This window comes from Pezoporus flaviventris, unplaced genomic scaffold (genome assembly GCF_033815535.1).
Source record: "Pezoporus flaviventris isolate CSIRO_AGI_PZ_B2104156 unplaced genomic scaffold, CSIRO_AGI_Pfla_v1 ptg000025l, whole genome shotgun sequence".
In the NCBI taxonomy this organism is placed as follows: Eukaryota; Metazoa; Chordata; class Aves; order Psittaciformes; family Psittacidae; genus Pezoporus; species Pezoporus flaviventris.
The window spans coordinates 4154538-4167178 of NW_026892573.1; the positions used below are offsets into that span (position 1 = coordinate 4154538).

Below are 12641 nucleotides of genomic sequence, written 5' to 3' on the forward strand. Positions count from 1 at the left end.
GCAGCAGTAAATTCTTAAATGAAGAATGTTCTTCTTGTGATTCATTTGCCGTTCTGCTTGAGTAGTCTGCTGTCTGCAAAGCTGGTGTACCGAGAGCTATCCCCTAGCTGAGACTTCTCTAATAGCTCAAAACTGCAAAGCCTGTTACTTATGGGACAAAAATATGCTTCCAGTGCAGATGTCTGAGACAAAAACTGATTAATGCAGTCACATATGACTACAAATGTTGGATGGCTCAGTCAAAATTAGAAAACAATTGCAACGTTTAGCAAATGCTATTTGTACTATAAGCTTTGATTTATTATGTGTGTGCATAGCATGCCCTAAAAAAGAAATAACACTGTTTCAGCAGGGCAGGTATACAAAATACCATGTTACAATTTACTTTTTGAATGACAAATACAAACTAAACTTGCTTAGTTAAATAAAGGAAGCTTTTTCTTCTGGAGATATTTCAGATAGCTTGTGTATCTGTTGGTGGTATTGACATTGTATCACTTGTTCTGTTTCAGGAGTAGCTGTTCCCAGTGCTAGCAGCAAAAGACAGCAATAGTAGTCTTCATTTATACAGCAAGTTAGCATTATTTTGAGATACTTAATCACAGTAGGATTTGATGGTGTATATAGTCAAGTGCATACTGATTACAAACTTAATGCGGTGCAGCTGTATTGTTGAAGAAGATGTGCAGTTTACTGGCAGTCATGTGTCATAAGGCACGCCTCCAAACCTAATCCAGGGCAAAGAGGAGCTCTAGCTATTCTTGATTTTTAGTGAACTTTGAATTCTGAATGTGTCTGACACTCCAATAGGTGTATTTCCCATTTAAAAGTGATTACAAGCCATTAATGGAGGTTTTTAGGAGCTTTTTCATGTGGCTGCCCATATACACCTTCTTGTATGGATACGTTTGGAAGAGCCTGACCTCAGACCTTTTGTGCAGTGCAAGTGTGCCAGCTGGCTCATGTATTTGGCATGCTCTGTTCTTTGCTGCCTTGATAAAAAGCAGATCTCATTTCATGCCAGTCATCTCTTGGCTATAGATGAAGATGCTTGTTTTCATTAGGCTGTAGTAAAACCTTTTCTCTAATGTGTAGCAGCCCCACTTCCCCATGTTTTTCCCCTGATTGTGGTTGACTGACTCTGTGAGCTTTTTCCTGTTTGAGTCTATTGGCAGGTTCTTTATTTGAAACTTCCTTTCCATCATTATCTTCATCCAGAAAGGTATGGGCAGCGTGCCCTTGATTTAAATATTGTTAACGGTGTGATGGCGCTGTGCTAGATAAAACAGATCATTCGAAGGGTGCCTCTGGTACCAGTTATGAAATATTTTTCAGGACTGAAAGTTCACATCTAGGCATCCTCATTTGTAGAGATGGGGACTTCAGGTTGCAGATGTATGCAGAGCCTAACTGGCTCTGAAGCTGGTATCCACCTGCATAGTGTCTCTAGGGACCTAGAGAAGAGGGTGCGAGTTCCTAGCTAAGCTGCATGTCTTTCTTTTCTATCACAAGTAATTATATAACCCTTTTCAGGGAGGCTGTGAAGGGGCCTCTGTGACCAGAAGTAGCTTTGAAACCAAATTATTCGAGAAATACTACTTCAGAAGATGTTCTTGTTTGTGCTGTCATTGTATTGGAGCTTTTCTTAGTGCTGTTTCTGAGGAAGGTTCTGTTTAGAATGGTGTGAAGAGCATAGCACCAAAAGAAAAGCAAGGAACCAAATCTTTGTAGTATTTCTCTTCATTATTTAGTGGGTTCAGCTTTTTGTGTTAGCTTTTTTTCTGTGTGTGTGAGAGATTAATTACTACTGTCTCAGAAATGGACTGATGATGGAAGAGACAGCTGAAGAAAGGGGTGGTTTAGTACTGTTATTGTGTGCCACAGTCCAGCTGCAAGCCTGTTCAAAATGTCATCAAAGGCCTTCTCCAGAACTCTGAACCAGCTTTCTGGTTTTTCTGTCTTATTTGGTACGAAGTTATATGCTTATCTTGTTATTTTGTAATGAAATTGAAAGTTGTAGGTAGTGACCTGTGTGATTCAAAACTCAAAGGTTAGAAGTCTGAATTTTGATGTTTCAAGAGGCTTTGGAAACTGGTGGCACCAGTTCTTGTCATAAAACCTGAGATTTGTTGATGTCTTCAGTTATGCTTTTATAATACCTTCAGTTTTTTCAGATCTATGCCCAGGGAATAGCCAAAATTTCTTTTTCCCTAGAGTAATACTGTTTGAAATTAACTCGTGGTCAGCATCGTGGTATTTCCAGATACCTCAGCTTGATTGTTTTTAGCAACCGTAAAATTATCTTTATGAAAAATGCTGTAATGTTTAGTAAAATATTACTGCCTCTGAGATGGCAGTGGTGACTGTAGAATACGGATAATAGAGGGTAGTAAATCCAAGAGACAGATTTTTACTACTAAATCTACAGCTAATATGATGCAGAAATTGGGGTTCATATTTCCAGATAATTTGTTCCCCGAAGCAGGACATGAACCAGAAATTATCTTCCTAAATTACTAGTAAGAGGATGAAGCATAAGCATAAGAAGGGAGGAAAAAGTTTCTGAGTAGTCATGAGAAACAAAGATACTGTCATTTCCATCAAGAACATCTGCAGTAAGCAAACTACCTGATTTGCATTGCTTGTAGCTGTTGCATTCACTGAATAGTTGTTTCCAAATGTATCGTTCAAAGTAGTTTTCCAAATGACATTCCCAGTGTATTTTCTTGGACTGTAGAAGCCAAAACCACTGCAGAGTTCTGAATTCAAAAGAAGTTGGCATTGTTTAAAACATAGCACAGTTTAGTATTCTCCATCACCTGGAGATCAGAGAATTTCATTTCACTGTTGTTTATTTCACTCACAATCCCACATCTGTCTTCTGCCAGCCTCCCTGATGATGGGTCTAGTAATTCCGCTTCTGTACCCTGAGATGGAGAAGGGAGTGAATCACTTGTAATGCTGGATAGAGCCATTACTGCTGTTACAAAGCAGGGACATGTGGATCCAAGGTGGTGGCACCATTCTTTTGGTGATAGCATGGTCTTTGTCCAGCTGTGAAGCCATGCTCCAAGTTCACAGTAGTGGAAAAAAATCATACATAGTGTAGTGGTGTGGAAAGGGTCTTTCTACATTTGCACCGTTCACCTGCAGTCTAGCAAAGCTGGTTGGTCTTAAAGGAATTTGAGCTTACTGACAGCTAGATGAAAATAACTTTGGGAATACTTTTAAGCTACAAGGAAGTAACACTTACCCTGTTGCACATAAATGCTGCAAGTCTGCTGCCTGAAGCAGATGCTTACTTTTGCATTTAACCTCATTTTAGAGAAGAGAATCTTCAAAGATTTTTCTGATATTGTTGGAAGGTTTCTTTTAGTAAATAGATGTCTGAGGCCAGACAACAGCTTAATGCACTTATTTGGTTTTGTCCATTTATTTGTGACTTTTTTAGAGTCCTTTATCACTCCATAGTTATTTGAGGTCTAGTAACATTTTATTGTGTTTGATGAGATTTTGCTGCCAGAAACAATTTCTTACGAGATTTGCCCAGAGCTTTCTAGAATGTTTATACCTTTTATTACATTTCTGATGTTTCCCCTGGCTGTGTATGACTTGGGTGTGACACCGTCTCTGCTCTCTTTGAAACAAATGTTTGGCATTTCTTGCCTGTTCTGCTGAATTAGGTTAAATGAAGTAGTAACCTTCAAATTGTATACTTTGATCTTCCAGAACAAGATTTTTTTTTTTTTCTCTTCCTCTCCTCTCCCAAAGTATATCTTAAAGTGCTTTGGATGTGTGCTTTGTCAAATCCTGCTTTTTTAAATTTCACTCTCTTCACAATACTTCTTATTTTAGTCATGCAACTTTTTTTTTTAATGTAGGATCATATTTTAACCATTGAAGTTTTAGGTTTTTACCATCTATAGGTTTCACCTACTTGGCTAATGTAGGTATTATCCTGCTATGCTTACAGTAAGATCTTATTTAAGTCCCTTCTGTGTTTTGGGTACATACATACATAAGTCATACTGCTTGCTTTCTTTAGCGTTGTTTCCTTAAGAGGCTGGTTGCTTGCTGGATATGGCAGATGTGTTTAGAATATAACTACAAAACAGGTTGAGCATTTCATAAAATGCTTAGAATACTACCTGGCAGTTGTAAGTCGTGGGCCTGGTATTGGAATAGTTCATGGTCAAGAAGAGCACTGATACTAGCAGCTGTATGTATTATAGATATCAAACTTGTATAGTGAGTTCAAAACTCTTGGGTGAATTTTGAGTCTTCAGCCTCCGGCTAAGCAACAACGTTGTTGACAAGGTCTGATTTCAGAAAGTCTTAGCCTTAAATCAATCAGTATAGACTAGACATTGTTGTGTAAAAAGAGGTAGCCCATATTGTAGGCAACAGCACCTTTTCAAGGAGAAAAAAAAAATTCTTTAATCATACACATCAGCCTGTCAGAAAACCACAGAATCCTCCTCTATATTTTTATGGTAAGTTCATGCAGAGGCTTTTCCGAAGCACCTCTCTTCAGTTGGCTCAGTTTGGCCACTTAAGAGCTAGTAACATAAATTAATAAAATTTCCAAAATCCAACTTAAAATCAATACTAATCAAATGTACTTACTTTATTCTGTAAGCTGCCAAAGATTACACCTGTTTCCCTGCCCTATCACCAGTTAAAATGGGTGATCAAAGGAAGCTGGTGAGAAGTGAGGTAGACTATGTGAGGATACATCCAATTTTTTCCAAATCAAGTAATTAATATAGTTTCTCTGATTTTGCTCATCTGTTTTTCAATGTGTTAATTTATAAACATGATAGTAAAGCATAACTTGCGGTGATTTTTCTTTTTATATGCAGGTTTCTACAATCCAAGAACTCGTTACAGGTTATGAAACCTCTTTGAAAACTTGTGATCTTTTTAGTACATGTGGTAAGTTTCTGTGATCTTCTGTTAATTACCCTGTAATCACTAATACTGTTTATGGCAGTTATCAAGAACTGTTGGAGTGCTAATACCTTTCAAGAAAGTAGTTGTAATAGCTTCTAGTGAATGAATTCACTTAAGGAAATACTTGCTGAATTTGCCAAGCTTTGTATTTTGTGTTTGTTCTTCAGATGCAGTCTTCAACCTTACTGGTTACTGTGACTTTTTTGATTTTGTTACAGAAAATGGAGAGAAAGAGCCCCCAACGACACTGCTTTGGGTTCGGTATTTCCTGGCACAACACTTTGACAAACTTGGACAGTGTTCTCTGGCCTTGGATTACATTAATACTGCAATTGCCAGCACTCCAACATTGATAGAACTCTTCTACTTAAAAGCAAAAATTTACAAGGTAAAAAGCTGTTTTGGCTATGTGGAGTACCTAGTTTATATATTAAAAAAAAACAAGCCCACATCAAACTGGTGTGGCTGTGTGTCTAGTATTTCAGTTAGCAGTGGTTATGGGCATTGGTTTTCATGTGGGTTTCTCTTTGGGCATTGTTTTGTCAGGAAAACAGTGAAAACCCTTTTGTCTAGGTTTTGCAAAGCGAGTCAGAACCTACAGCAAATTGTAACACTGCCTTTTGTTATTTCTCAGAGGCAAATACCAATAGCTATAGATTTCAGGAGTCTGTCAATAGCAGGCTTGTACTGAAAGTTAACTATTTAATTTCTTCTTAACAGCATGTAGGTAACCTCAAGGAAGCTGCCAAATGGATGGATGAAGCACAGTCTTTGGATACTGCAGACAGATTTATCAATTCTAAGTGTGCTAAATACATGTTGCGAGCAAATATGGTCAAGGATGCAGAGGAGATGTGCTCTAAATTCACGAGGGTAAGTACATTGCTTTAGCAAAGAGAGGGTTTATTTGCACCTGGCAGTTTATTTTTTACTCGTGTAACTCCTGACCAAAAAACCCACCCCAAACTGTCTTCTATTAGTGTTCATTTTTAAGATAATGCTCTTACTGGTAAATAACTCTATAGAATCATAGACTTGTTTGGGTTGAAAGACGCCTTTTAAGGATTATCTGCTTCAACTCCCCCGCTATGGAGACACCTTTCAAAAATCAGGTTGCTCAAAGCCACATCCAGCCTGACTTCGACCACTTCAAGGGTTGGGGCATCCGCAGCGTCTCTGGGCAGCCTGTGCCAGTGTCTCATCGTGCTCAAAGTAAAGAATTTCTTCCTTACATACAATATAAGCCTATTCTCTTTCAGTTTAAAACTGTTACTCATTGTCCTGTCACAAGGGGCCCTGGTGGAAAGTCTTAGTCTTCCTTATAAGTCCCCTTTACGTGTTGAAAGACTGGGGTAAGGTCTCTCTGGAGCTTCTCTTCTCCAGGCTGAAAAACCCATCTCTCAGCCTTTCTTTGCAGGGGAGGTGTTTCAAGCCTCTGATTTTTCATGGCCCTCATCTGGACCTGCTGTAACAGGCTCATGCCCCTCTTGTGCTGGGGACCAAGATTTCCATATCATTTATGTAACTAACTATGAAGAAGCTACTTGGTGGGATTTCCTAGAGCACATAAATGAATTATCTCCTTAATTTTAGGTGTGAAAATACTTGAAATTGAATCCATTCTTTCTAGATATTTCTAGGAATTATTGAAAGTCACTAGAACTCATTGTGTACGTTGTGTTAGAGCAGCAGACACAGAACTCTAGCATAGATACGTGGTAACATAGGATAGATCTTACGTAAATAAATAAATGTGAGTTGAACAGGGTTTTCTTTCAAATATAAAGACTGATGTGAAGACTTGGTGGCTAGCATTTGTGATGTGTGGAACATGCTTCCAGTTTGTTTGTTCTTAATCTAGAGCATTGAAACTAGAAAGAATAAATCCTAGGATTTTTTTCCTTGAAAAAAGTATGAAGTAAAAATACAACTTCATTTATTTAGACTATGAATTTCTAAAACTAAGTTGTTCATACTACATGATAACGCAGTAAGTATATTGGTGGATAAGTAAACTAGTAGATGCCACTTGCCTGTTAGGGGGGTGAAAACCCAACAAAACTTATTTGCTGAACTTTTACGTTTTTTAAAAATAGTGTTGTTTTCTGCCCCCAAACTACGAAAGTAAGATTGTGTTTACAAGCATGAGTTAAATGTTGAGACACTAATCTTGTTGAGATAATACTACTCATTTTTTATATCATTTAAATTTATACCTTTATCTTGGGAGACATAGTGTATCACAGGAATTATTCTCGATTGCTGGGTGGTTTTATCCAGTTTCTGTTGTATTCCTAACAATTGAAGGATTGATTGTTTCCTACTAATGGCCTTGAACTAACTGTAGGTGAAAGAAGCAGCTGGTAAATTGTAATAGCAAAAAGTGATAATGACCCTTATTTCAGGAAGGAACTTCTGCAATGGAGAACCTAAATGAGATGCAGTGTATGTGGTTCCAGACTGAATGTGCTGCAGCTTATCAGAGGTTAGGGAAGTATGGTGATGCCTTGAAAAAATGTCACGAAGTAGAAAGGGTAAGTAGGTGCAAACACCATCAATTTCCTTCCCAGTATTTCTTGTACACTATTGAAAGTATTTGTTGATGTAATCAGCATGATTTTGTTTGCATATAAAGTGTCCATATAGTGATTTTTAAAAATAGGTTAATATTTGATGATTTATTGCAGTAGATGTCATCCCTAGCTATTATGTAGAAAAACAATTACTTGAAGTGAGAAGGATTTGATGTAAAATACCATGTTGTTGTGGTTTAAGCCCACACAGCTGCTTGCTCACCACCCCACTGATGGGGATGGGGAGGAGAATCGGAAAAAAGCTGAAACCTGTGGGTTGAGATAAGAACAGTTAATAATTGAATTATGGTAATCATAATATATAGAGAGAAATAAAACAAACAAACCCAAGTACTGCACAGTACAGTCTCTCACCACCCGCTGACCAATACCCAGCCTGACCTGAGGAGCAATTGGCCCCTTGCGGGTAACTCCCCCCAGCTTATATACTGGGCATGATGTGCTGTGGTATGGAATACCCCTTTGGCTAGTTTGGGTCAGGTGTCCTGTCTCTGCTCCCTCACAGCTTCTTGTGCCCCTCCTCACTGGCAGAGCATGAGAGACTGAAAAGTCCTTGATCAGGGTAAGTGCTACTTAGCAACAACTAAAACATGGGTGTTTTATCAGCATTGTTCTCAGAAGTCTTTGAAAAATCACATTATAGTTTTTGTTAACAAAATGAGATTTTCCTGGGTGGGTTTTCTTTCCTACTGAGAGGTTCTCTTGGACAGTCAGTATTATAAGGACATTGCTATGCCTGTGCAATATTGCCTGTAAATAACATCAGCTGTAACTGATGTATTCACCTCCATCTAATTAAAAATCAGACTAAGTGGAGGAAGTGCCTAAAAGTTCTGTGTTGTTTTTTTTATTTGAAGCATTTTTTTGAGATAACGGACGATCAATTTGACTTCCACACATACTGCATGAGAAAGATGACTCTTCGTGCCTATGTAGACCTTCTGAGATTAGAAGATGTGCTCAGGAAACATGCCTTCTACTTCAAGGCTGCTCAGTCAGCAATTGAAATCTACTTGAAGCTCCATGATAATCCTCTTACCAATGAAAGCAAAGAACAAGAAGTGAATTCAGGTATCCATAATGGAGGTTCATATGTGTATGACATGTGTAAAAGCTTATTAATCTGAGTAATTTGTGTGCTAGAGAGTAAATATGAGTTGTAACATACACAACTTTTTCCTGGTTTGTGTCATGATTTAATAACTGAAGAGAGATCATAGATAACATGCTACAGGTTTCTTCTTCTCCTCTCATCATATTAAAAAACTAGTGTGTGAATGAACCCAGCAGGAGTACCTTGGGAGGAGTGGCATTTCAGAATATTGAGAGGAAAAATCAAATTTAGCTCTGCCATTCATTCATTTAAACTAAACAAAAGATAAATGTCATTAACAGATGAATTATGAAGCAGTGGGTGGATTTTCTGGGAAAGCAGTCTGAATTGTAATAATTTCATTTTGATTTAGTGTATTTAACTTGCTACATTTTACAATTTTTCATTTAACTTCAGGATCAAAGAATACATGGGTGTGTATTAGCAAAATCAGTACATTTAGGAAACGATTTAAAACAAGTGTTAAATGGAAAGCAGACTTTCTGAGGCAACCTGTGAGGTGTGGCTCACATGTGGTATGTCACAGAGACTAAGATGGGGAAGAGTAAGAAGTCACATCATGTTAGTTCATTTGCCTGCTGTGCGTTGGGATTCAATAGGCTCATGCACAGGGGAAAACAGCACTGTGTGAATGGGGTAGAAAGAATGCTTGCTTCCCTCTCAGAATGGTGGCTAGTCCAGAAGAGATAGTGATGTCACAGCCGCAAAAAATATACGTTAGCCCCCCAGCAGCCTGTTCTTCTGTTCATTGCTATGATAGTAGTGCAGCTGTTCTCAGACACCACGGTAAGCAGAGTGGAAACTACAGTATGAGACTGGATAAACTGGTTAGGTCAGCAGGACAGCAAGGAAGGAGAAGAGGGGTGAATGGAAAGTCTGAAGGTTCCTCACTTCTATGTGAACCTGTAGGAAAACATGTTTTCTGTGTTCTGCTTTTCATGCAACTGTCAAACCTTCTTGGTTTATCTAAATGTTAGTCCAGTCAAAATCTGAACACAGCAAGCAACCTAAATATTCTTATAATGATCCTGCTAATATATGCCAGAATATTTTACCTCTTCTCACCCCAAATAATACTAGTTTTTGCTTGTATCCATAGAACTATGTTATGGCATTTGCAGGAAAGATTTTTAATTAAATTCTTTGTCGCTTTGTTGATCTGTAGAAAATCTCTCAGCCAAAGAATTGAAAAAAATGCTTAGTAAGCAAAGAAGAGCACAGAAGAAAGCAAAACTGGAAGAGGAAAGAAAACATGCAGAAAGAGAGCGACAACAAAAGAATCAAAAGAAGAAGCGAGATGAAGAGGAGGAGGAAACTAGTGGGCCCAGGGAAGAGCTGATTCCTGAAAAACTGGAAAGGGTTAGCATGGTCTTTCATGTTAAATTCATGTGATTATCATAAAAAGCCTATAATGTGGGATTACTATCAGGTTCTCTTAAAAGAATCCAGTGGTTTTTATAAAATCTTTTTTGCACACAAAAGTGTGTAGTCTATTTACACTAAAGAAAAGTAACATTTTTCCTCTAATAAACCAAAGTTCTCTATTAAAATACTGTTACTTTAAATTTTGGTTTGTTTTTGTTTTTTAACATTAAGCATCCTCCATTAAAATAGATACTGAGCAGAAACATGGTTCTTGCTTCAAGAATTCTGGGTTTCATACATTGAATAGAGGAAGAACTAACAGAAATAAGTTCACAGTTCACCAAATTTGAAGACATGAGCCATTGTATCTCTGAGCGCAAAGAATTGTCTCCTTTATCGCACTAACTTCAGAAATTTAAGCATGCTGTCTAAGGTGGTTATATTTCATTGTTTCCTAATGCTAAATTATAACAACAAGTGCATTACATAAGCCATGCCAGAGTTAGCAATGATGTTGACTTTGTCAGCATGAAGTCATGAGTAAACACTTCTAAATCCTGGTGGTCAAATAAAATGTTGTGATTCAGTTTAATTCAGAAAACTCTCTACAGTTCACCTTTGGCCTCTGAGTATTTAAATGCTCTGAATAGCAGAAACTGTCTTTGGTAGTTTTTATTTGATTCCTATTTTAAGCTTTAAATTTCACTGTGTTTTTATTAAAACAGGTAGAAAATCCATTAGAAGAAGCCATTAAATTCCTTATACCACTTAAAAATCTTATTGGAGATGAGATAGAAACACATTTATTAGCATTTGAAATATACTTTAGAAAAGGTAAAGTACTGCATGATTTTATTTTTGCTCTACAGAATTGTAACCCTTCACTGCTGCCTGTGTTACCTGAGCGTACCCTAAAGTGGTCTGGAATAGGTATTTACTTGACTGAAACTGGGGTTGTCATCATATGTAATAATAATAAGGGGGAAATACAGTTTTTTGTTTAGCCACCCTTAAAACAAGCTAAAAAACCTAAGACAAAGTAAGTTGTAGTATATGCTAATAAATGCTTTAGAAAGATATTTGCAGTGTGATCTTAAATTATCCAGGGAAAAACAAAGCCAAATGGATAAGAATGTTATGTAGTGTTGCCAGAGTTCAAGTAGCAGGCATTTCTATTTTACTAAGCAATTTGGAGGAGAAAAATAAATGTCCTTTCTAATTGTGTGATGTTTCTCATGTTTGTACAAGATTTACTAAAGTAAAATAGTAGTTGATATAAAAAGTTCTGTGTTCTTAATCTTGGTATGTTTTTGTGTTTTCTCCTTTCCACAGGAAAGTTTCTGTTAATGTTACAGTCTGTCAAAAGAGCTTTTGCTATTGACAGTAATAACCCATGGCTACATGAGTGCTTGATTAAATTCTCTAAAGCTGGTATGTATGTAGGAAGTATGCCTGTATAAAGATACAGGAGGTTATACTGTACAAGGACATAATCACATAGTTTTGTAGTGTGTAAATGCACTTGAAACACAAACTGTTGATGAAAAATAAATGGTTTGGGTTTTATGCTAATACTGAAGAAAGCACAGGCTGTGTTACACAGGGTACTGTGTTTGTATTATATTATACTCCTTTCCCCATTAATTGGGTAGACTAAATAACTCATGGCTAAATTTCACAGAGTAGGTGTTCCAAAGATCACTGAAATTCTTTAAGTTTTTTAAGTTTTAAGGAAATAGGTGGAAGATACGGGGGAGAAATTCTGACAGAAGCAAAGTACGCGTTGTGAACTTGTGCCCTGTCATGTTAACTTTCTGCTGCACTTTATGAATGTTTTATCTATAAATGCATCACTAATGCTTGTGTTGACCTGTTTTGAACTGAGATTTGTGTTTATGTGCCCAAATTTTAGAAATGGGAATTTTAGTAGTGATGTTTATGGTTTCACACTACTGTCTACAGTTGTTTAAATGGCTTTTTTGCTTCTCTCCCTCTTTCTTCCCCCTTCTAGTATCTGACCATAGTAACCTCCCAGAAATTGTGAGCAAGGTTCTAACTCAAGAAATGCAGAAAATCTTTGTTAATAAAAACTTGGAAAGTTTTAATGAAGAATTTCTCAAACACAATGCTACCTCCATTCAGCACCAACTGTCAGGTTTGTTTAATTTTTTAATGCTCCTGAAAAGGAGATGACTTAAATCCAGAATCTTAATCTGCAGTGCATAAATTGTACATAAAACCAGTAAGGCAGAAATTAACATTTTTACATTGTGGGTTTTTGCTTGCTTTTACCATGTTAAAAAGAATTCAAACCCAACTCATTCACTTTTTTTATAAGATACATAAGGAACCTGTTTCTTACCTCCAAAAAAGTGTGATCAAACCACCACAGATACTCAAATATGGAAGCAACATCATCGCTCCTGTAGCAGCTTCTAGTTTTGAAATTATTAGGAAATACAAACCAGAAAATCCAATACATTAGAAGCAGTGCTTTTCCCTGTTATCAGCTGGAATGTCTCTGTTCCTTCTCACAGGTTTGTCAAGTAGCAACAGCATCAATAAAAATTACACGACAAACTTGTTACCCTACTTCTGTTTTTCTGCTTCATGGT

At 37.2% G+C, this 12641-nt stretch overlaps 1 protein-coding gene across 3 annotated transcripts in view; it reads left to right on the forward strand.

Annotated features, from left to right (window-relative positions):
- Positions 1–12641, forward strand: part of NAA16 (N-alpha-acetyltransferase 16, NatA auxiliary subunit) — a 63112-nt gene that overhangs the window by 47286 nt on the left and 3185 nt on the right. The window contains exons 10-18 of one of the 3 annotated variants that reach the window (XM_061457276.1): positions 4863–4935; positions 5172–5341; positions 5674–5826; positions 7359–7487; positions 8405–8618; positions 9827–10020; positions 10752–10860; positions 11359–11457; positions 12038–12181. In XM_061457276.1, the coding sequence (XP_061313260.1) occupies positions 4863–4935; positions 5172–5341; positions 5674–5826; positions 7359–7487; positions 8405–8618; positions 9827–10020; positions 10752–10860; positions 11359–11457; positions 12038–12181 (1285 nt within the window). Of the gene's footprint in view, positions 1–4862; positions 4936–5171; positions 5342–5673; positions 5827–7358; positions 7488–8052; positions 8110–8404; positions 8619–9826; positions 10021–10751; positions 10861–11358; positions 11458–12037; positions 12182–12641 lie in introns of those variants that run through there. The other 2 variants (XM_061457277.1, XR_009744096.1) reach the window with 2 other exon arrangements.